The sequence below is a fragment of the Daphnia pulicaria genome, chromosome 8 (assembly GCF_021234035.1).
Source record: "Daphnia pulicaria isolate SC F1-1A chromosome 8, SC_F0-13Bv2, whole genome shotgun sequence".
In the NCBI taxonomy this organism is placed as follows: Eukaryota; Metazoa; Arthropoda; class Branchiopoda; order Diplostraca; family Daphniidae; genus Daphnia; species Daphnia pulicaria.
The window spans coordinates 9,005,263-9,025,330 of NC_060920.1; the positions used below are offsets into that span (position 1 = coordinate 9,005,263).

Here is a 20,068-nt window from a genome sequence, read left to right on the forward strand (position 1 = left end):
ACAAAGGCCTGCATATATATAGACTGCATCCGCATGAGATATTGATTTTACATGTAAACCGGGGAAAAGTGTTGGGGTTCTCCTACGACAACGTGCTGCGTGGGCCATGCCATCAGCATTCAAGATACAACACGCAAGAGCAACAAAAACTTGACGTTTCTTTTATTAACCTTGATTTATTTCGTTCATGAATTGCGGAACTTTCTCCCGGCGAAAAAAACTACGTTCTCCGCCACGAAAACGGCAAATGCAATACTTAACCCGACAAACCAAATGAGAAAAGCGCTTTTAACATCTTCCAAAGTAAGCTTGCGCAAAACAGTTCCGTAAGAAAAAGATGCGCTGCAGTGGTCGTTTCTTGAAAGGTGTTTCATTCGCCAATGTTCCATCAATCCGGTTTCCATCATCATGAGCATCCTTGATAAAAAGACCCAAGTTTGTTAGTGTTTTTATATCGGATTGACAATCCATAACAAATAACTTACTTTCTGTTGAATAAACTTCCAACGGGACTTCCCTTCGGCAAAGCAAATGCTTGGTTGACTTTGTCAAATGTTTCCTTAGCCATGCTCAAATGGCACTGCTTTCCGGATTGAATAAAGTTTTGCTCGATTGCATATCTAATTCTTGCTTGATTCTCAGTTAATAAAAAAAAAGTTATTAAACTGCAATTATGGACTACACTTCAATCGAAGATGTGGAAATATTTACATTCATGTACACAAAATCTCCATCCACGACAGCTTGTTCTCCATCGACAAAGGAGTCAACTAACCATTCCGGGTTGTTGCGTAATTTATCACCAATGATAAGGTTTAAACCATCTTTTGCTTCCTATAGGTTTCAGTAAAAATTTGTAATAATATTTTTGTTTACAATAAAATTCTAACTTACCATGAATAAGGATTCCAAATCTGATCCACGCCAAACAATCCAACCTAGTCCAGATGACGGTAACTCTTCTAGTGATCGTATGATTGGCTTGATGTTAGGAACGCTCAAAAACGATACGAGAGTTCCGATGTAAGCGTGAATGAACACCAATGCACACAAAAACCAAACCATGGCCAAAAAGCGCAAAGAATGATTCTGTTCTGGGATTCTCTGACCAGCTGTAAATTTGCGTTGTATGTTATTTAGTAATTTTTTAGCAAGGCTAATCGGAACACAATTCTGTATGACAACGGACTAGACTTGCATTGCGTTAGAAGGACTCCGTAGACAAGCATGAACCGTTGTTCTCGTTTTCGGGCCATCGACATTTTCGCTTTTGCTAGTATTTTGGACTGGACCCACATGATGCACGGTAGGATTCCAAGGATCGCTATCAAAATTATCCATACTCGAAAATGGAAAGGCTTGACGAAGGCTGACGTTTGCTTCCCGAGAGTCGGAGCAGGGATCAGAATGCCGCTGGATTCTTCGTAATAAGCAACCGTGAAGTCGACAACGCGGTTGCGAACGTGCGTCACGGAGAATGAACCGATGCCGACATCCGATTCCTGTCGTCAAACGGATAAGAAGATATTCGAAGCACATATCATGCGAAATTCGTTTTACGTTATTTAGAATCATTCCAATCATTCCATTCCAAGTTCCATTCGCCAAAAGCGCTCCGTATGCTTTATCCTTTGGGACTTCAATTGTTATCCTGTTCGAAAATTCTCTTCATTTGAATAACTCTAATTAGAACAAAATTTAAAGGATATACGAGAAATTGTAGGTTTCCATAAGGGCAGCGAGGATTTCAAAAGAAAAGCCTTTTCCGTCAACGACAATCCCATTTTCATCTCGTACAAATTCAACGAATGGAGAAATCTAATCACAAAATTATGTTAATCAATGCGAAGTTGGAAATGTTCAAAGGTTATGTTTACGTTACTTCGACTGCGGCTACACGCAATATTTTCCCATTCAGCAGCTCATTAAATTCCGTACCTAAACCGTTAAAAGGAGAGACAAATGACAGATAAAAAAATGACAGATAAAATCAGATAGAATGATTTATAATACTTTTTTTTTTTACTTTCAGCTTTGGTGGATAACATTATATGATCCGGTAAAATAGCTAGAATGACTACAAGAACGGACGTTCTGTGGTACCAAGACATGGTCAACTGAAGAATTCAATGAAGAGAAAGCCAAAAAAGGGACAAGCTGACACCCATTATTGGTGTTAACACGCACACCTAGTCAACGCCCTTAATGCAATGTTTAAATACATACTGTATGTGCCTGTGAAAAAGACGTGTGACAATAAATTTCGTATGAGGGTCTCAACAGGTAAGGCTGACGCCAAGACTAAATTGAAACAAAACGGGATTCGCTATTAACCAAGAAATCGAAACGAAACATTAGTGTTGTTAAAACAAGAGTAATGTAACCCGTGTATTTGATTGTTTTAAGAATAGATAGAAAACTCCATAAATTTAAAAGAATATTACCCAGCACCACATAAATCAAACAAGGAATTCTAACGATTATACAATCACGATTCAACATTCTCGCGTCCTTTGGTTTTAGTTCGAGTCAAAGGAGCAAGACGATTTGAATGGGAGCTGCTACTACTGCTGCCAGGGGCGGAAGACGGCGGGTGGCTCACCGACACCCTTTTGGTTCCAAGACGCACAGAGCCTTGACGCTGAAATTCGGGAGCCTTATTAGTGGGCAATTGGTTCAGTGCATCCGATTCAGAGCGACTCAATGGAGCTCGCAATTTTGATTGAAATGTCAGACTAGGTGTTGGCGCTGAAGGTACCAACGAGCTGGAAAAGTAAATTTTTTTTTTGGCACGATAAGTAGAGGTTAGTTATATTTCAAAGACATATAAAAACAATACCGTCGGGGTGGAGCAGGTGCATTCACTGGTTGCTTTGGCGGAACCCTCATAGGGGCAGGAGGCGGAGGGACCTGCTGCTGTTGCTGATGAACGGCTTTCATAGCACCAGTCTTTGGAAATAAAGGGGCTTTGGGAGGTGGCCCGTAATTATTAGGAGCTGTCGCGGAAGAAGACCTTAATAACGGAGTCCTTCAAAATAAAGCGGCCCACTTATCGCGAGGAAAAAATTTGAATTAAATGTGTCAAATCACTTGAATGTGGCTCTCTGTGGTGCACTTTTGGCAGGTGACGTCATAGGTTCTCTGATGTTTCTTCGTAGTGGACTAGGATTAACAGCAAGTGACGGGCGAGTCCGTAAGGGAGTTGCATAAGACCTGTTGGACAAACCAGGGCTGGATCCAACACTCATCCTTCCTCTAGTCTGCTGTGAAGCTTTGGTAAACTAATAAATAATTTTTTAAAAGATGAATATTGGTCAGCAATGGAAAAAAAAATATACAGTTGATTACTCTAGGCGTTTTCTTCATTTCTAATTCAGGGCTACTATGGATCAAAATCTCCTCATCCCTTGCGTCACTACGAGGTGAAAGTAGCATCGAGTCTGGGGATAACTTCATTGCCAAATCCACCACTAAAATGAAACAGAAATTAGGAATCTTAAGAAATATACTGTTTTAATAAACAAGAGATTTACTTTTTCGAGGACTGATGGTCTTTTCTTTGTCATATTGAATGTGATCAGCCAAATTCAGAGCTTCCTGTTCAATAACATCCCAAGCAAGTTCAAATGGATTAGAAGCAGTGTGGGTAAAAACAGAATCTTTGACATTTTGATGTTCACAAGTGTTTTTATCCTGTCCAGGTAGAATTTTTTTGTCTGGGCTATCATCGAAATTAATTAAAATTCCTAAATCAGTTTGATTTGAGTTTACTGGTGTCCCTGTGTATCAATATAAAATTAAGTAATAAAGCTTCTATGCATTTTGTTGCTTTAACCACCTGCTGACAAGGATGGGGAGTCTTGATGCTGAGATTGGGATCGTAATTTGATAGATTTCTCTAAAGCAAGTCCAAGTTCGAGCCCAAGATCTATGCCTTGTCTTGGCTTGGAATGCTTATGTTGCATAGAACATAGCTCAAAAGGGTCATCATCCTGTTGTGTAAACTCTGAAGGTCGAAAATAAGGTAGTGAAGAGAATCTGTCATAGGAATTATCAATCTCTACTAATGTATCAACAGGAATGCCTGGAAAAACGGAAAAGAAATACGAAATCCATTAAAAAACTGTTAACCATGTCTTTTAAATCAATGATTGCACAGTCAAAAGATAAGTCGTTCACTTACCCGACATCACAGTTATTTATTAGTTTACTACACCATGTAAAAAAAAACACTAAAACCAGTATGTTCGACCCTTGCACGAAAGCAGCAGTTAAATTGTGATGACAATGATGAACTTTATCGAAATCGTCGAATTCTGAAATCTACTTTTTTGAAATCAGACTTCAGACCATGATATCAAGTTCGAAAGATGGCCACCAGATGATAGGTAATCCAATTTAACGGAAATTTTAAAAAACCTTTCAAACTTCAGAGTTTCTTCAGTTATATACTTATATTTTACTTTAATTTTATTTAATTAAAAACAATAAATTGTAATTATTATATTCTATCAAGAATCCGAAAACTTAAGTCATAATCGGATTTAGTTTGAAACACTATCAGTAGATGACATTACGCAACAGCATGACGACATATCGGAGCAGACGAACTTGGAACGAACCTTTTCTTTTGATGACAGAGACAGGTTTCGGTTTTCTGCGACAGCAAGTTCTAAAAGACGAGCAGCAGTTCTCGCTTTTGCGCAGAGAAACACTACCAGAGACAAAATCTTTAGATCAGACGCTTTTCGTGAAATTCGTGGAGTACTTGTTTTGTCTCTTAGTTGAGTACAAGTGCATTTCTGACAGTGACAAGAAAGTGGTGATTTATTTGTTTTGCCATTCCTCCAAGTTAGAACTGCAAGGATGAACATGGTAAACATTTTTATTTTCTGTTTATAGTTCTAAAAAATACGGGGGAAAATGATGTGTTTTTGGTAACCTTTTTCCTGAACCTTATTACCAAAACACTGTGAAATGAATATGAAAACAAACAACGTTTTTTTAATGATATTGCAGGAAGAAATATTGCTAAACAGAAAATCAGTTACGTAAACAATGGGAGTGTCTGTTTGTATAACATTTAAGATTGCTACACCTGCTCGCTTTGTTATATTGCATTTATATTTTTTCATTGTTTACTATCATTCATGCTGGTGAATGCTTCTGGAGATTGTTACGGAAAGCAGAGTTTAAAAAACACATAGGATTAAACTGTATAACTGTAGTGTTAGCAGTAGTTTTATACTTAATTTATAAATTTTACTGAGATTTGTTTATCGGTTCATTTCTTAACTTATTTTTTAAAAGCTAATGCAAAATTGACCTCTTCGATAAGAGATATAAATTTTAACTTAACGAGTTCGTTTAGTTTAATTCTTGATTTATTGAGTTCGTGTTTATCTGTGATGAGTTTGTTGCGATACGACTGTAACCTTAGAAAAAGTGCCCAAGAATGGGCGTCACTGAAGTTTACTTTTACTTTCCTGAGCTCGCACTACGTGGCAGGATATATTGCGTGTGAGAAACAGTGAGCAAGAATAGCACTAAGCAATCGTTGTTAATTCATTGTATCGTCGCTGTATCAAAATTAACCATGTTATTGAACCGATTTAGATTAACCCCCCCCCCCCCCCCCACAAACAAAAAAATCGTCGTTGATTTGGGAAAGCTGATTTTTACGATTATTTATTACTAAAAACTTAATAAAGAGGAGACAAAACTCATGCTTGCATTTGTTTTTGACTCGTGCCGTTGTCTGTATAGGAGCAGGTGGTAAACAATAAATTATATTAGCTACCAAACACCTACTGCGAAGTTTAAAAGACAGGAAGCCGAGTTCTCAGACCATGAGCTCGAGTATGGGTTTAGGTGACAATAGAGCCGCGACCCGTTTTCTCTTAGTTTGCAACGAGGAAGCCAAGATATCGATCCATCGATCGATGAAAGGCTGCAATGGCCGCTCTTGTTGGCACTGCATTTTTCCATTCTGAGCAATTGAAGCAGAATTACTAGGCGACACTTTCAATTGACATCATTCAATTGCTGTATCATTTTTATTCTTTATTGCAGAGGATGAAAGCGGGAAAATGCCCTACGGACGAGCTTTCCCTCACGAACTGCGCCGTGGTAAATCCTCAGGACTTCAACGATTCCGTCAAGTCAGTATTCTTTATTTTATTTTAGTATTTTTTTTTTTTTTTCAGATAATCCAGTAATAAATAATATAATAGATAAAGATTTTAGGGGAATGGGATTTGATGTACTCTGCAGTAAAACTGTTCCCGCACAGGACAACCGTAATTTGCCAAATTAGATCGATTGGTTGCTCAATTAATGGTTGTTTATTTGTGATCCATTTATTGATCCACTTCAGAACCGAAAGGCATGTATCGGCGCAGGGATCAAGGGGGGCAATCTTTGGGATCCTTTCGAACGGCAAAATGTTCCGATGGGAACACAAGGGGAAACGCGCCTCACCTGTATAATATTAGAAATAGTTTTGGGTTGTTAGGCATATGAATTGAATGGAATACATTAAAATAAATAAATAGTCTTTCATCTATGTGATTTTATTGTTTTAGGCATGTCGAAGTGAGCACTTCGCCGGGACAGTGTTTTGTCTTCACCGTCAAGAGCCATCGGGATGTTCCTCCGTCAACCATTGGGTTCAGTTTGCTTCAGCGCAAGTGGGCAACTCTTTCTCTTCTACAAGACATCGACGTTCGCCCATTTCAATTCGATACCAACCAACACACCCTAGCTAATATTGTCCTCGAGGTGGATTTCCTTCAAAAGAAAAGGTGAGTCAACAGCCTAGAGGCCTAGACCCATAAGTTAGAATGAAAGTGCATGCCTTGCCATGGGTCCCTAGAACGTTGCATGTCAAACTGATCAAATGGGCATCGAACCCTGCAGTGTAGGCATTGCTGCACGTATACCTCTCTTACTTATTGATCGGTGGTAAACTAGATGACGGGGGCTTATCTAATCTCTTACAGTTGCGATTCTCACTTTTTGCCACATGTATTGATTTTCTTTATCGACCATTAAAAACACCCCATAAAGAAATCATGTCCTCCCTTTTTGTGCGCTTTGAAGGAATACTATTAGCTCCTTTTATCGTGAATCCTGGATGGAAATTGATTCATGTTACAGTATTCATCTCATCACTTGTATTCTTGTACTATGCTTTTGAATGCGCTAGAGGATTTACCATAGTTCTATCTAATTTTAAAATCTAACCGAGGTATACAATCCTATGATGGGTTGCTATTCCCTGGTGTCTGTTGATTATCCAAGCTCTGTCAGATCGAATATCGAATGAGTAGCATGAAAATGACATGCCAGCCCTTTCCTCTCCCTCCGGATTTTACTAACACTGAGACGCAGTGGAAATAGTAGTACAGTAGTAAACTCATAGTCTAACCCGTCGATCTTTTTGTTGAAATATGCCTTCGGGCGTCTTTGTTGAATGGTGAAGTTGCGATGGCATGACTCGTTACATACCTACTAACCAGTTAGAAAATATCCCATTAAAACGAAACATGCAAACTTTCTGTATCACGCGGTTATTTTCCGTGTTCGCACTCTCTTACTTTGCCATTGGCTTTATAACGTCCTATAAAACATTCTAATATTATTGTGTTATTTTTAGCACAACGCTCGAGCCCTACGATAGCGATGCTATGGCGCGTGAGTTTTTGGCTCAGTTTCATCACCAAAGTTTCTCCGTTGGACAGCAGCTTGTTTTTCAATTCCAAGAGAAAAAACTTCTTATATTAATTGTCAAGGAACTGGAGGGTAAGTTCAAATTCTAGTGTGCAGCTCCAACTGCGTGTACCGTATAACACACGAGCTGATGCATATAATGATTAAGACAGACTGGTCGATCAATACTTATTCTGCCGTCATATTTTGGTCGTTTTCTTTTTTGTTTCTTTTTTTCAGGAGCGGATATTAACGCAATGCGTTCTGGCGCCAAGGAAATTAAGTCTCGTAAGGTCCGCATCGGTCAATGCTTTCCCAATACGATGATTGTCTTTGATAAATCAGAAGGATCCTCAGTCAATTTAGTTGGAAAGTCGAAGGGGTATGAAAAACGCACGCCGTGCTGAATTGCTATGAACTTTAATGATTTTCCAAACTTTTGCTCATTAGTAAGACGGTCCATCATTCCATCATCAATCCTGATTGGGATTTTCAAAACATGGGAGTTGGTGGTTTGGACACGGAATTCAACGCCATTTTCCGTCGAGCGTTCGCCTCCCGTGTTTTCCCACCCGAGATCGTGGAGCAGCTTGGTAAGATGTCACTATTCATGGAAATTTATCTGGGTACTTTATATGAATTTCATGTGGATTTACTGCTCCGTAGGTTGCAAGCACGTCAAAGGTATTCTTCTTTACGGCCCGCCCGGAACCGGAAAAACTCTGATGGCGCGCCAAATTGGAAAAATGTTGAACGCCCGTGAGCCCAAGATTGTAAACGGTCCACAAATCTTGGATAAATACGTCGGTGAATCTGAGGCTAATGTTCGGCGACTTTTTGCCGAGGCCGAAGAAGAGGAAAAACGAGTAAGTCCTCATGAGACAGCCCTTTTCAAATGCAGTTAGTGAAATAAAAATGTTGTTCTCCCTTTATTCTAGTTGGGTCCCAACAGCGGTCTCCACATCATTATTTTTGACGAAATCGATGCCATTTGCAAATCTCGTGGCTCAGTGGCCGGAGCGTCGGGCGTTCATGATACCGTTGTAAACCAGCTTTTGGCAAAAATCGATGGCGTGGAACAACTGAACAACATTCTCGTAATTGGTATGACAAACAGAAGGGACATGATTGATGAAGCCCTTTTACGACCTGGCCGCATGGAAGTAAGCTAATTAACCGTTTTCCCATCTAACATTTCGTCTAGAACACCTGCATGTTCTCACGATCAAATATTTCGTGTCTTGGATTCTTTAGGTTCAAATGGAAATTGGATTGCCGAGCGAAACGGGTCGAGCCCAAATTCTGAAAATCCATACTGCGCGCATGCGAGATAACAAGAAGATAGCTTCAGATGTTGACCTGCAGGTACTATATATATAAAAAAGTAAGGCTTACTGTTTCCAGACCAATTGTTAATTTATTTATTGGCAGGAATTGGCAGTGTTGACGAAGAATTTTAGTGGAGCAGAGATTGAAGGGTTGGTTCGTGCCGCTCAGTCGACAGCGTTGAATCGGTTGATCAAAGCGTCAAACAAAGTGGAAGTTGACCCTGAAGCCGGTGAAAAGCTTATGGTCGATCGTGGAGATTTTCTTCACGCTCTTGAAACTGATATCAAACCTGTAAGTCTTCACGGTATATTCTGATTCATTTCTTTCAATTGTCGTGACCTCTTTTTACGTCATTCATTTATAGGCGTTTGGTACCAGCTCGGAAGCGTTGGAATTGTACATCACTCGTGGAATAATCAACTGGGGAGAGCCAATCAGGAGTTTGTTGGAGTACGGAGTCATTCTGACACAACAGGCGCGAAGTGGTTTTGGTAATTTCGATTACTTTTTCTTCAAATTCTTTCTCTTTCTTTTATTTATAAAACATTTTTGTTTGCGATTAGGCTTGGTTTCCGTACTGGTGGAGGGTCCACCGAATGCAGGCAAAACAGCACTCGCTGCTCAGTTGGCTAAAAATTCCGACTTTCCGTTCATCAAAATCTGCAGCCCGGACGACATGGTTGGCTTCTCTGAATCAGCCAAGTGTCTACAAATCCGCAAAGTAAAATAATTCAAAACTATTACTAAGTAATAACAGCATCACTTTCATGTTTTCTCCTTGGTTTAGTTTTTCGACGATGCTTACCGCTCAGAATTGAGTTGTATTCTAGTTGATAACATCGAGCGACTGCTCGACTATGGTGCGATTGGTCCCCGTTATTCCAATGTTGTCCTTCAAGCCCTGCTGGTTTTGCTTACAAAGCAGCCCCCTAAAGGACGAAAGTTACTCGTGTTTTGCACGACCAGTCGCAGGTTAGAATATTCATCACAAGAATAAGAAGGATTAAATGTCTGACGCCATTATTTTATTAACATTTACTTTTAGACAAGTCTTGGAAGAGATGGAAATGCTTTCCACTTTCACTGCTGTCCTTCGTGTTCCTAACATTTCAACGTGTGAGCAACTAATTGCGGTTTTGGAAGAGACAGACGCATTTTCCAAGAGTCAGATCGCTGCTATTGCGCGAAAAGTTGCAAATAGAAGGTAATGCAAATTGAACTTAGTTGACTACTGTAATTTACCTAAAATGCTTATTGTCCTTATTTTAAAGGCTTTTTATCGGAATCAAAAAACTTCTGGGAATGATTGAAATGGCCAAACATTTCGATGAAGAGCGCCGCGTTTTTGATTTCCTAACACAGTTGGAGGTGGAAAATTTTTTGGAATTAGGCGCTTAGATTAAAACAATTTCGCTTTCTCTTTTTCCTCGCCGTTTTTAAAATATACTTCTTACAGAAATAAATGTTCTCTGTTGTGATGGGAGTTTCTTTGGTAGTGAAAAAGAAGCGATTTCAATGCTTTACTACCCAGTTTTCACTGTTTGGTAAAGATATCTGTTTTCCAGTCTTATAAATTCCTGTTCATTAGCAGCAATAAATTATTTATGTGTCATGTCAGTTCTATCAGTTTGGTATTTGGTCTGCAACCAACCTCCATTTCTCTGCAATCATCCTCTGAATCTGACGCTTGGGCGACTTTGTAACGATGTTTGTGCTTTAATATTGCTGTACGTGTTATGGAAGAACTTTCTCATTACATTTCATCATTCATTCACTTATATCGGGCTGGATTAATTTCAAATTTGTGGGTTTAGAGTCATGAAACAGATCTACTCAATTTCCTAGGAAAAATTAAAATTAAAAATAAGTATATGCAATTAGTAGGTTGGCAAAAAAAAATTCAGTAGATTCCGTTGTGTAGTTATTTTTAAAACTGTTCAATAGTTACGCTATTCGTGCGTTAACTAACGCACGAATTTGACAATTCAACAGATTCTACACGAATTTAAACGCGCAAAAGTCTGAATTTTCGCAATGGTTGAAGAGCTATGCGAAAAAAGAGGCCAAGGATCCAAATTTAATTTGTAACATTAAATAAACCGCCAATCGCTAGTTTGTACTCTTTTAATAGATAGATGGCATCAGTGTTTGTTTTCAAGGTTATTTGCTTAGAGTCGTCTGCGGTTAAAACCGTAGAACTAGAACCGATAATGGTAGAGTAAAAGTAGCTCAAGTCAGTAGAAATTGTTACTGTCCTAAGTCATTAGAACATTGCATTTTGTTGAAGAAACACGCTATCACCAAGTTTTTACCGCCAAGATGTCAGGGCATACTCATCCTTGTTGCAAGATTGGGCCGTCTATTCTGTGTGCCGATTTGTCATGCCTAGCCGACGAGTGTCGCAGAATGATACACAGCGGAGCTGATTATTTGCATTTGGACGTCATGGATGGACATTTCGTCCCTAACCTCACTTTTGGTCATCCAATTGTTAAGTGTCTGAGGCCAAAAATGCCAGATGTTTACTTTGACATGCACATGATGGTGCAGCATCCCGAGAAGTGGGTTGAAAGTATGGCCGATGCTGGAGCAAACCAGTATACATTCCATGTTGAAGCCTGTGAAGACATTCCCGCATTGTGCAGAAAAATTCAAGAATCTGGCATGAGAGTTGGCGTTGGTCTAAAGCCTGGAACACCTGTAGAAACAATCCTGCCATACTCAGATCTGTTTGATGTTGTATTGATCATGACTGTTGAACCAGGATTTGGAGGTCAGAGATTCATGGAAGATATGATGAGCAAGGTCCAGTACCTGAGAACAAACTTTCCTGATTTGGATATTGAAGTCGATGGTGGAATCGGACCCAGCACTATTGATGTTGTAGCTGAGGCAGGTGCAAACATGATTGTTTCTGGAACAGCAATTACTGGGGCAACAGATCCTTCCCAAGTTATTGCCCTTCTCAGAAACTCAGTGGAGAATGCAATTCAAAAATCCCAGCTTGAGCGCTGAATAACTTATTATGATTCAATTCAACATAGGTGAATGGATGTTTTAGAGTTACGAATTCTTTGTCATTGGGTTGTATATGTTATGTTTGCACATCAAATACAATGTGTAAAACATTGTTGCTTCAGTAATTTATTAAATCAATATTCTCATCAAGGTTGACACAGGTTAGACACAGGTTATTTTATCTTAATAATGTTTTTATTAGCCTGTAGAAAATCCTTGCCCTTGTGCTATATTTCCAAAGGGTGTAACAACTGCCAGGCCAACACCCATCCCAAAGCCACCAAGTGGTGCTTGGGCGATTCCGATTCCAGTAGCTTGTGCTCCACCGTTTCCTGCATTAGCTGATCCAAAACCTATCGCTGAACCTCCGCCGTTTCCTGCACTTGCCGATCCAAAGCCAGCCGCCGAAGATCCACCAAATAATCCTCCTGAATTTGCAATTCCAACACCAGTCGCTGATCCACCGCCCATGTCTGGTAAAATTCAATAATGATGAATGTAATAGTTAATTTTCTTTTTTATTAAATTTTTCAGTTTTCCTTACTTGATCCGAAAAACTGTCCATTTGGTCCGAAATTTCCAGCTCCGGATGAGAACAAGCCACCATTGGGTGTACCGCCAAAAGAATCGAAGTTACCTCCAAAGGGACGTTGTCCTATGAATGGCCGCCCTTGATTATAAGGATGACGACGATGATTATGAATAAAATGCCTTCCTTCGATTTCATCTTCTACGACCGATTCGGACGGAAAGAACTGTGGTCTAGCCGAAATGACCGTAAAGGTAAGAGCCCAAATCAGCAGTAAACTCATCTGTAACCAGGAAATCGATACTAATTTAAAATGTCTGCACTATTTCATGCGTATAGGTTATCAATTAATTTAAAATAAGTATATTTACAAGAATTAGCATGAACTATGTTTTAGAAAAAACGCTGGACTAACCTTTGCACTTGGTATGACTGGAAGCACTCCTTGACCCATGTTGACTGAGACGACAAATGAATTTAGGAGGGCCACTTGACAAATTTATACTGTGTGCAACTCTTGTCCGCTCAGGTAAAGAGGAAGGACTTGCCAAGGACGTGTAGGGGAGGGAGGGTGAACGTTAATTGAAGAGGGGGTATATGTTTTTGTTTGTCAGTCTAAAGAAGTTGAGAGATTTAGTCAAGTTGTTTGGAAAAACCCCGGCAAATGTCAAGGTTCCAAGTTTGAACCTGTCCGTCTTAACTAAGCCTAGCCCCAATTTTTATCCTCCAAATGTTAAGGCCAACAAGATGTCCCTAAGGAACATTTAACGACCTTGTGATTTAACCATGTTTTCTTCAGACAGAAAATGAATTAGAGTTACTTGCCAAGGGGGAAAAAAACGTCTTGTTTCGAAAGTTTTCGCAAGTCTCCGTCCAAACCGTGCAGAGTTCGAAATAATTCATGCATCTCAATTTAGGTTTTCTTATCTCATTATTAATAAGGAATCAACCCATTTGTTTACAAAGTGAAGTGCTAAAAATATCCCAGATTGCGGTTTTTTTTTCTACTTGTCCAAATTGATCCTTGCGAATCCCTAGCGATCGGGCCTAAGATAATTCTTTGACTCGGCATTTTTCTTTTCTTGCGTTAGTTCACCTGAGAACGCTCCTTCAATCTACAATGGAGGTCCTTTCGTCCCTAATGGACTGACATCGCACAAACACGATTGATCGGTTGTCCTGAATAGCTTTTCTCCTTCATCCGGTTCATCCTGGTTTAGAAATATGGCTTGTGCTCGTGTTCACATGATAAGTCCTTACGCGAATGTCATTTCAACCTTTATACCATTTTACAGCGACTACGAAAACTGAAATCATATTCCTTTTTTTTTTCGCTCTTTTATATCTAGTAATATCTCGCCCAACTTCATCCCCTGTTACTAACCACTCCGACTTTTGAGCTAGATACAGAGATATGCGTTCCATTAGGTTTTGAGTTGAACTTGTGTGTCCACAACTGTAGTTTGACTTTTTAAATGTACAACCTTGCATCAAGTCCTGTGAATAACTTAAGTATCTCCACTAACAGGGCGGGCGTTGTGCTCTAAGAGCATTAACAGCTGTTCTCATTACAAGAGAGGAAGCAGGGGACATTGATGCTCGCTATCGAGAATCTATCGATCCCTTTCGCTGTTGTTGCTACGCCCATGCATTATGACCTTGTTCCCTCCTCCCTACTGCGTCTCATCATTACTGCGTTGGGTCGGCCGATGTTGAATTTCAATCGATGATATCCTCCAGCGTTTGAATCCGTTATGATGGGTCCTTTCCGAATTCACAGCGCCTTCTGTCTTGTTGCTGAAAATGTCGAGGTGTATCCAAGTCCCGTGTAATTGGCGAAGTTTTATTGACCGGCTCGCAGCGATGACGTCAATGCTTTTTTGTATACGCGTCACAATTCAATGGCCCCTTTGACGATCGAGCGCACGGCGACGGCTGCTGCTGCTGCTGCTGTTGCTGTTGTATTCACTGGCGTTTTCGTGCATACACACAATTACGCAGCAATATACGGTGTAGCAGTAGTCTGCGGCCCATATGGTTGGCCGCTCCGTATTTACGCACTACTGGCATTATATAAGCGCATCGCCGAATTAATAAAAAAAGGTATCAAATACCGTACGTACTAGCCATTGCACCAGCCATATCCTTTTATCCTTTTATTCTCTTGTCCGATATTGTATTCCATGCCTGATCGATCGATCACAATTTTTGCTAATGGCAAAGGCTAATGTTACCAACATTTGGCGCACCCTTGTTATTCCATGCTCTGTATATTTCTCTCCGGTTCACTTCATTATATGTATATACTGCACTGTGCACACGAGTATCTATTGTAAATTATATTCGTCAAACATGTATAACTGTATAGAATTAATAATAATTAATCATATGTCTATTTATTTTTTGTATAATTTTATATGTGTGTAGAACATTGAACGGCGACAGTTTACGGGAAAACGTATTCAATGCTGGGTCTGCATTCTTCACGACCTGATATTTCGACGGGGACAATATGCTGATTGTTAGCCACGAAATCAAACGAGAATTTCTTCAATGCCTTCTGCGGTAGTATAGTATGTATACCTTGATGTGTTTTGATAAATTTTAAGGATCAGTGGGCTCAGACTTTTCGACTAATCTTTGGGCTGAACGGACTGAAGTTGCTGGAAAACGGGTATTTTCTCATTAGTAGTCGATGCGACCAGCCCGGAGTAGAAGAAGGTTGGATGGTTTTTCGAATGGACCGAGAGTAGACAATTTTTGAGAGCCTGATTAATTTGACTGATTTGTGACGTCTCTCCCTCGTCGGCCCACTTCGACGGATGACTACCGGGCGGAAAGATGAGAGTCATGAGGAGCAAGAAACAGCCGAAGCAAGTGGCGATCCCGCCGCCCATTTTCAGTGTGTCTAACACGTTGTTGTGCTCGATAGCCTGGCGATCAATGATGTTGAGCGAGGAGATGGACGGTTCGCTGTTGGTGGAGTGGGCCGACATCCACATCTTGACGTCATTGTCCTCCATCTGGCTGACGAGCGCCGAGTGCCGAGGCAGCAGGAAACCCAAGAGGAGACATGTCACGCCCAACAGGACAACCAGTGTTCCGACGCTGAATGACCAGGCGAAGCATCGACGATGTACGTGCCAACATTCGACTTCGCTTTTACTCTGGCCGGCCCCGGCCGTCATTATAGCGAAGTAATCATCTTCGTCCTCCTGTACATTGTCGGTAAATAGAAAGTATCAGCAATTTGAGCCCAGCGATTTATGGAATAGGAAATAATTCTAAAATGAAATTGGACTTACAGGTTCGATGATGCGCACTATTTTGGCGTCAGTATCGCCATCGGTGATGCCGTAAAAATTGTTCAGGTAGTGCTTGACACCGAAGAATGGAGTGCAGCCCACGGATTCGGCTTCGACAATTTTCTTGGTTCCGTCCAGCGACTGCTTTCTACTTTGGCTGTTGGCACCTGCTTGTTTGATGTGAGTGTCTTTCTTGTTGGCGCTTACGGTCGGCTGCGGCGACGACGTAACGACGGCCGCCGTTACGCCTTCACAATTTCCCAAGTGTCCGGTCGTCGTTTCGGCTGTCTGCTCCGTCTCGGCCTCGGTTTCTGCAAGACACTCCATCGCGAACGGCCAAACACGAATGGGGCGTCCAATATGGCGGCGAGTGTGCTGCTGCTGCTGCTGCTGCTGCTGAAGGAACAAGGGCACCGTCGGAGGCTGGTGCTCGCTGACAGATACCGACGACGTCATCGCTGTTGTTGGGTTGGTTGTTGGCGTCGGCGCAAAACTACCCCGGCCGAATGACGTCGGTTACATTCATCGCCCCTATGTCAGGGTGGTTCCTGTTCTTATGGATCGGATTTGTTTCCCCCCTTCCAATCTTCCCCACCTGTGTATTTGCGCTTCACTCAGACTCTTCTGAACTGATCCTGTTGGAGGATTTTGTTGTTACTTTTTCGAGAGAGTGTTTTCCGGAGCAAGAAGAACAACAACATCCGCGCTGACTCGCCGCTGCTCCCTACGTGCACAATGCGCGTGGCTCTCAATAGCGAAGCACTTGCATTATCAACGAAAAGTCTGGCTTAAGCTTATAGCATGCGACCAGCTGGAAACGAAGAGTACGGAGCGAGTCAGGCATCCATCGACTATTTATGCGTTTCTTAACCGACGGTAAAAGTTGCAGGAGCAGAGTGACGCAGGCGCCCAAAGAAACGGAGACAAGCCTGGACTGGGAATCATCCAAAGCCCCACGAGAGGAATAATAAAATGAGTTTTCTAGAATGTGAATAGGAAAACAAAAAGAAAATTCAGTCATCTCATTTGATGAACGAAAAAAAAAAAATAGGGATCGATAGATCTAGAAAGAAAGCTCGGAGCTGAATCCACGGAATTAATGAGAAATTCACAATCGGCAGTCAAAGAGATTCCAGCAAAAGACCGTCAAGTCCTCCCGTGAGCTCCATAAGAGGGCTTACACATACCCTGCATTGATCATCGCCATCAAAAGGCCACTGGAAAGATGAAGCCGAATTGATTAAAGTTGTGAAATTACCTACACTGTAGTAAAATGTCCATCTCGTCGACATTTTGAACCCCAAACAAGGGACTTCCGGTAGAGCTTCAGTGAACAATTCAGCCATTGTCCTTGCATTCCGCGTCCGATTTTTTGTGTGTACGAATAACGCGTATAGGGCAATAACCGCAGCTTAGTATACGAGTAAAATGAAATGCAATTATCAGAACCGACTGTCCTGTAATTAATGCCACGATATGGAATGTCTGAAAGCGTCGCGCTTGGAATCTTTTCCCTTTCATCCTCGACATTATGAATCCGCCTGCGCAGTCCTTGATAAAAGCATTCCGGAATTTTTTTCTCCTGTGCACAGGACCGTCGTACCCAAGACTTGGCGTAAGACCTGCTATAAGCGGATAGCGACGATGTGGGCAGCTAATTTAATCGTATAAACCACAATAGACGTCACGAACGGGCATACATTCCGATCAGCAGTAATCAAATGCACAGTGCTGCTGGCTGCTGGTATACTGCGGATCTTACTTTTAAAAAGTTGGAGCTGGCAATGATCCCATATTTTTCCCTTTTTCTTTTTGAGCTGTATTTTATTATATTTTATATTTTTAATATGATGTTGATTAATATTGATTTAGACCTGTGGTATTAATTCCAGTCGATTCGAAAAATCTGATAAAGTGTAAATGAGATCACTATATCAAGCTACACACTATGTCGACACCGGCTCTGTTCTCTCAGGCGGATAAGTCTATACCCGTGGGTATAGGCTGCGCCTTTCGTATATTTACATTCAATCATTCACGACGACAGTATCGGAGTGTGAACGCCTTTCCAGCCTATCCGGCGTCGTTTTGACGTGAAACATGGCGCGCAATAATTCGTCACGATGTTTGGTCAATATAATTCTACGAAAATATTATCTGTCGTCGTAGTGTGTTATTGCAATTAAGTGTCGCTCCGTCTCGTTCCTCCTCATAGTTGTATTTTCTTTCTCTTATCGACCGTATTCTAGTGTCTACCATTTGGAATTCAAATACGTTTCACAATTTAGGACTTGGAAATTCAGCTGGGAAATTGCATGCGAAAACATCTGTGATGAGTCTACATTTGGAGTTATAATGAAGACGAGATAAGAGCCACGCGCTTTATATCTGCCCAAATGCTTCATGTCCGTACGAAATGAAGGACGTTCTCCTTGATGAGAACCTTCATAGTTTTTGCTCCATCCTAGTGCGTCCTTTTTTATTTATCAGTCACGCTTCAACGACGCTCTTTATGTTCTCGCTTGTATGGATTCTGCCATTAACGTTTATACTACGCCGAACGTTGATTAACTGTCGGCACTGCCATTTTATTGCCAAATCAAGAGAATAAGTAGCAGTGCAGCATTCGTGCGAGACTAAGAAGGATGTGTAATACTGCACTGGGCGGTGCGGGATAGATCATCAACGAACTCGGAAGCCCCGTAGCTATATAAGACTCCCGCGCCTTCTATACCGTAACTTTCATCAACAGATGAAGAGTGATTTGTATGAACTACAGTAAATGTAAGGAATGTATACAGCCGTACCGAAACGTTATTTCCGCGCGGGAGCACTGAGTACCGTACATTTATTCAGCTGTATATTTGGGGCCATTTCTACTGGGCTTATTCGAGAGCTTGATATATTCAAATAACCATCTCCCGCGAGCTCATGCATGGCATATTGGCAAAACGTTGAATGAAAAAGCGGACCAAAAGTGATTTCAATGTTGGGTCATTGAGCTTCGTCCCGCGCTTTCAGATGGCTACCATTTTCATCACGAAAATGGTTTTATTCCCTTTTGGCTTCCAAGAGGGTCGTGAAGGGTCTTATTGTGGCGGTTTCAGTCAAAGTAATCATCTTCGTGCAAATTTTTGCTATTAACTTGACTGTGGTATAAAGGGTAAGGGCTTAGTGTAACTTGTTGAAACGAACTCTTTTATCCTAAAATGATCCCGATTCGTTCAGAGAATGAGAAAACCGAGCTTTGATCGTTTTTAAGCGGCTGGGATTTAGGGGAGGGGTCAATTTTTAATCGTTGCTATCGATTTCAATCAATAGATGGCTAATTAGAAGATTAGCGTCGTCTGCTTCCTTTCGTTTTGTTTTACAGTTTCGAAAAGAGACAAAATTAAAGATTACAAAGAAATCATTTTTTTTCGAAACGTCGTACGTGACTGCACGAAAAATGGGCAACTAATAAGATGACAAAAATTTGGTCGTCGTGTGAACTCTGGTCGCGTCTCTTTAACGCATACCTTAATACATACTCCATGCTGTTTCCATGGTATGCTGTTTCTCAGGTAAATTAAATTAAGACTATATAAGTATATATGGAATGATTAATTGATTATGAGAGCTTAAATAGAACAGTTAAAACCTGTTGCAAATATTTGAAATGTTAGTGCCTGACTACAGCATTCATTATGTAAGCTATCAATGCATGGCAGTTTCTTTGCACTATGTAATCTTTCATCCTTTGTGCAAATTTGAGGCCTGAGCCAGCCACCATAGCAACAAGAAATGCAAGTTTTGCTTGTGCCGGTAATGACCTGACATCATCATCACCAACAATCTCTGTGTCATTGCTTGGGTAATGATTTTCATTACTTTTTTTTCTGTGACCTGCCACATATTTACATGGTGCATGACTTGCATAATTGCAGTGTATTAAATGGAAACCTTAAATTCTCCTGTTTATTAAAAATTAGGGTATACCCCTGGTTTACTACTGTCTTATTTCCAACTTTTGCTTGCTTTTTATGTTTTCGTGACTCATTGTTCAATTTCTTATTTAGATAAACAGCATCCCCTTCAATTGGAGAAACGTCCGGTGTCACTCGAGAAAAGGATGTCTTCTTCCCTTTCTTTAAATGTCCTCGTGTACGCCCATGTGAATGTGGGTGTATTCACGAGG

General features: G+C 40.8%; 8 protein-coding genes across 10 annotated transcripts in view; 3 read left to right on the top strand and 5 right to left on the bottom strand.

Moving 5' to 3' along the window:
* LOC124310854 (tyrosine-protein phosphatase 99A-like) overlaps positions 1–20,068 on the top strand; it is a 691,797-nt gene that overhangs the window by 436,990 nt on the left and 234,739 nt on the right. The window lies entirely within an intron of this gene.
* Positions 148–1,108, bottom strand: LOC124311392 (ionotropic receptor 93a-like). The gene is made up of 4 exons (XM_046775866.1): positions 895–1,108; positions 712–834; positions 486–637; positions 148–417 (listed from the first exon to the last, which is right to left on the bottom strand). Exons 1-4 carry the CDS (start codon positions 1,063–1,065, stop codon positions 186–188), a joined length of 678 nt encoding a protein of 225 aa, XP_046631822.1. The 5' UTR covers positions 1,066–1,108; the 3' UTR covers positions 148–185.
* LOC124311935 (glutamate receptor ionotropic, delta-1-like) lies at positions 1,137–2,247 on the bottom strand. Its single transcript, XM_046776302.1, has 5 exons — positions 2,027–2,247; positions 1,883–1,938; positions 1,712–1,818; positions 1,561–1,651; positions 1,137–1,502 (listed from the first exon to the last, which is right to left on the bottom strand). Exons 1-5 carry the CDS (start codon positions 2,109–2,111, stop codon positions 1,137–1,139), a joined length of 705 nt encoding a protein of 234 aa, XP_046632258.1. The 5' UTR covers positions 2,112–2,247.
* On the bottom strand, positions 2,359–4,348 carry LOC124311198 (pollen-specific leucine-rich repeat extensin-like protein 2). Its single transcript, XM_046775577.1, has 7 exons — positions 4,184–4,348; positions 3,839–4,084; positions 3,534–3,779; positions 3,349–3,470; positions 3,091–3,281; positions 2,840–3,028; positions 2,359–2,765 (listed from the first exon to the last, which is right to left on the bottom strand). The coding sequence occupies exons 1-7, from the start codon at positions 4,188–4,190 to the stop codon at positions 2,489–2,491; spliced, it is 1,278 nt and encodes a 425-aa protein (XP_046631533.1). The 5' UTR covers positions 4,191–4,348; the 3' UTR covers positions 2,359–2,488.
* On the top strand, positions 4,602–10,651 carry LOC124310982 (vesicle-fusing ATPase 1-like). Its single transcript, XM_046775196.1, has 15 exons — positions 4,602–4,875; positions 6,073–6,161; positions 6,585–6,803; positions 7,658–7,803; positions 7,951–8,092; positions 8,161–8,303; positions 8,377–8,576; positions 8,649–8,873; positions 8,965–9,075; positions 9,142–9,330; positions 9,404–9,530; positions 9,603–9,760; positions 9,827–10,011; positions 10,085–10,243; positions 10,311–10,651. The coding sequence occupies exons 1-15, from the start codon at positions 4,867–4,869 to the stop codon at positions 10,435–10,437; spliced, it is 2,229 nt and encodes a 742-aa protein (XP_046631152.1). The 5' UTR covers positions 4,602–4,866; the 3' UTR covers positions 10,438–10,651.
* Positions 11,204–12,169, top strand: LOC124311387 (ribulose-phosphate 3-epimerase-like). The gene has a single exon (XM_046775860.1). The coding sequence runs from the start codon at positions 11,359–11,361 to the stop codon at positions 12,052–12,054; it is 696 nt and encodes a 231-aa protein (XP_046631816.1). The 5' UTR covers positions 11,204–11,358; the 3' UTR covers positions 12,055–12,169.
* On the bottom strand, positions 12,168–14,079 carry LOC124311432 (ATP-dependent RNA helicase glh-2-like). Of its 2 annotated transcripts, none has more exons than XM_046775925.1 (3): positions 13,002–14,079; positions 12,623–12,869; positions 12,168–12,530 (listed from the first exon to the last, which is right to left on the bottom strand). In XM_046775925.1, exons 1-3 carry the CDS (start codon positions 13,038–13,040, stop codon positions 12,256–12,258), a joined length of 561 nt encoding a protein of 186 aa, XP_046631881.1. In that variant the 5' UTR covers positions 13,041–14,079; the 3' UTR covers positions 12,168–12,255. The 2 variants fall into 2 exon arrangements, with proteins under 2 accessions (XP_046631881.1, XP_046631880.1); XM_046775924.1 differs by having other exon boundaries at positions 12,602–12,869; positions 13,002–14,077.
* Positions 14,838–17,001, bottom strand: LOC124311272. 2 transcript variants are annotated; one of them, XR_006909780.1, is made up of 3 exons: positions 15,892–17,001; positions 15,170–15,801; positions 14,838–15,076 (listed from the first exon to the last, which is right to left on the bottom strand). XR_006909780.1 is itself a non-coding variant. In XM_046775703.1 (2 exons), exons 1-2 carry the CDS (start codon positions 16,345–16,347, stop codon positions 15,220–15,222), a joined length of 1,038 nt encoding a protein of 345 aa, XP_046631659.1. In that variant the 5' UTR covers positions 16,348–17,000; the 3' UTR covers positions 14,838–15,219. The 2 variants fall into 2 exon arrangements, 1 of the variants encoding a protein (XP_046631659.1); XM_046775703.1 differs by having other exon boundaries at positions 14,838–15,801; positions 15,892–17,000.

What these genes read in the sequence shown, in the direction of transcription:
- LOC124310982 (XM_046775196.1), top strand. An exon ending in GACTTCAACGATTCCGTCAA is followed by an intron (nt 6,162 to 6,584) that starts GTCAGTATTCTT and finishes TTATTGTTTTAG; the next exon opens with GCATGTCGAAGTGAGCACTT. An exon ending in TTTTGCACGACCAGTCGCAG is followed by an intron (nt 10,012 to 10,084) that starts GTTAGAATATTC and finishes ATTTACTTTTAG; the next exon opens with ACAAGTCTTGGAAGAGATGG.
- LOC124311432 (XM_046775924.1), bottom strand. Translation starts at nt 13,040, where the DNA reads ATGGGTCAAGGAGTGCTTCCAGTCATACCAAGTGCAAAG. An exon ending in CAGTCATACCAAGTGCAAAG is followed by an intron (nt 12,870 to 13,001) that starts GTTAGTCCAGCG and finishes TCCTGGTTACAG; the next exon opens with ATGAGTTTACTGCTGATTTG. An exon ending in TGGACAGTTTTTCGGATCAA is followed by an intron (nt 12,531 to 12,601) that starts GTAAGGAAAACT and finishes GAATTTTACCAG; the next exon opens with ACATGGGCGGTGGATCAGCG.
- LOC124311392 (XM_046775866.1), bottom strand. Translation starts at nt 1,065, where the DNA reads ATGGTTTGGTTTTTGTGTGCATTGGTGTTCATTCACGCTTACATCGGA. An exon ending in GAGATTTTGTGTACATGAAT is followed by an intron (nt 638 to 711) that starts GTAAATATTTCC and finishes TTATTAACTGAG; the next exon opens with AATCAAGCAAGAATTAGATA. An exon ending in GGAAGTTTATTCAACAGAAA is followed by an intron (nt 418 to 485) that starts GTAAGTTATTTG and finishes CTTTTTATCAAG; the next exon opens with GATGCTCATGATGATGGAAA.
- LOC124311272 (XM_046775703.1), bottom strand. Translation starts at nt 16,347, where the DNA reads ATGACGTCGTCGGTATCTGTCAGCGAGCACCAGCCTCCGACGGTGCCC. An exon ending in TAGTGCGCATCATCGAACCT is followed by an intron (nt 15,802 to 15,891) that starts GTAAGTCCAATT and finishes GACAATGTACAG; the next exon opens with GAGGACGAAGATGATTACTT.
- LOC124311198 (XM_046775577.1), bottom strand. An exon ending in CTCCCCATCCTTGTCAGCAG is followed by an intron (nt 3,780 to 3,838) that starts GTGGTTAAAGCA and finishes ATTGATACACAG; the next exon opens with GGACACCAGTAAACTCAAAT. An exon ending in GCACCTGCTCCACCCCGACG is followed by an intron (nt 2,766 to 2,839) that starts GTATTGTTTTTA and finishes TTACTTTTCCAG; the next exon opens with CTCGTTGGTACCTTCAGCGC.
- LOC124311387 (XM_046775860.1), top strand. Translation starts at nt 11,359, where the DNA reads ATGTCAGGGCATACTCATCCTTGTTGCAAGATTGGGCCGTCTATTCTG.
- LOC124311935 (XM_046776302.1), bottom strand. Translation starts at nt 2,111, where the DNA reads ATGTCTTGGTACCACAGAACGTCCGTTCTTGTAGTCATTCTAGCTATT. An exon ending in GTTATCCACCAAAGCTGAAA is followed by an intron (nt 1,939 to 2,026) that starts GTAAAAAAAAAA and finishes TTAACGGTTTAG; the next exon opens with GTACGGAATTTAATGAGCTG. An exon ending in TTGGAATGATTCTAAATAAC is followed by an intron (nt 1,503 to 1,560) that starts GTAAAACGAATT and finishes GTTTGACGACAG; the next exon opens with GAATCGGATGTCGGCATCGG.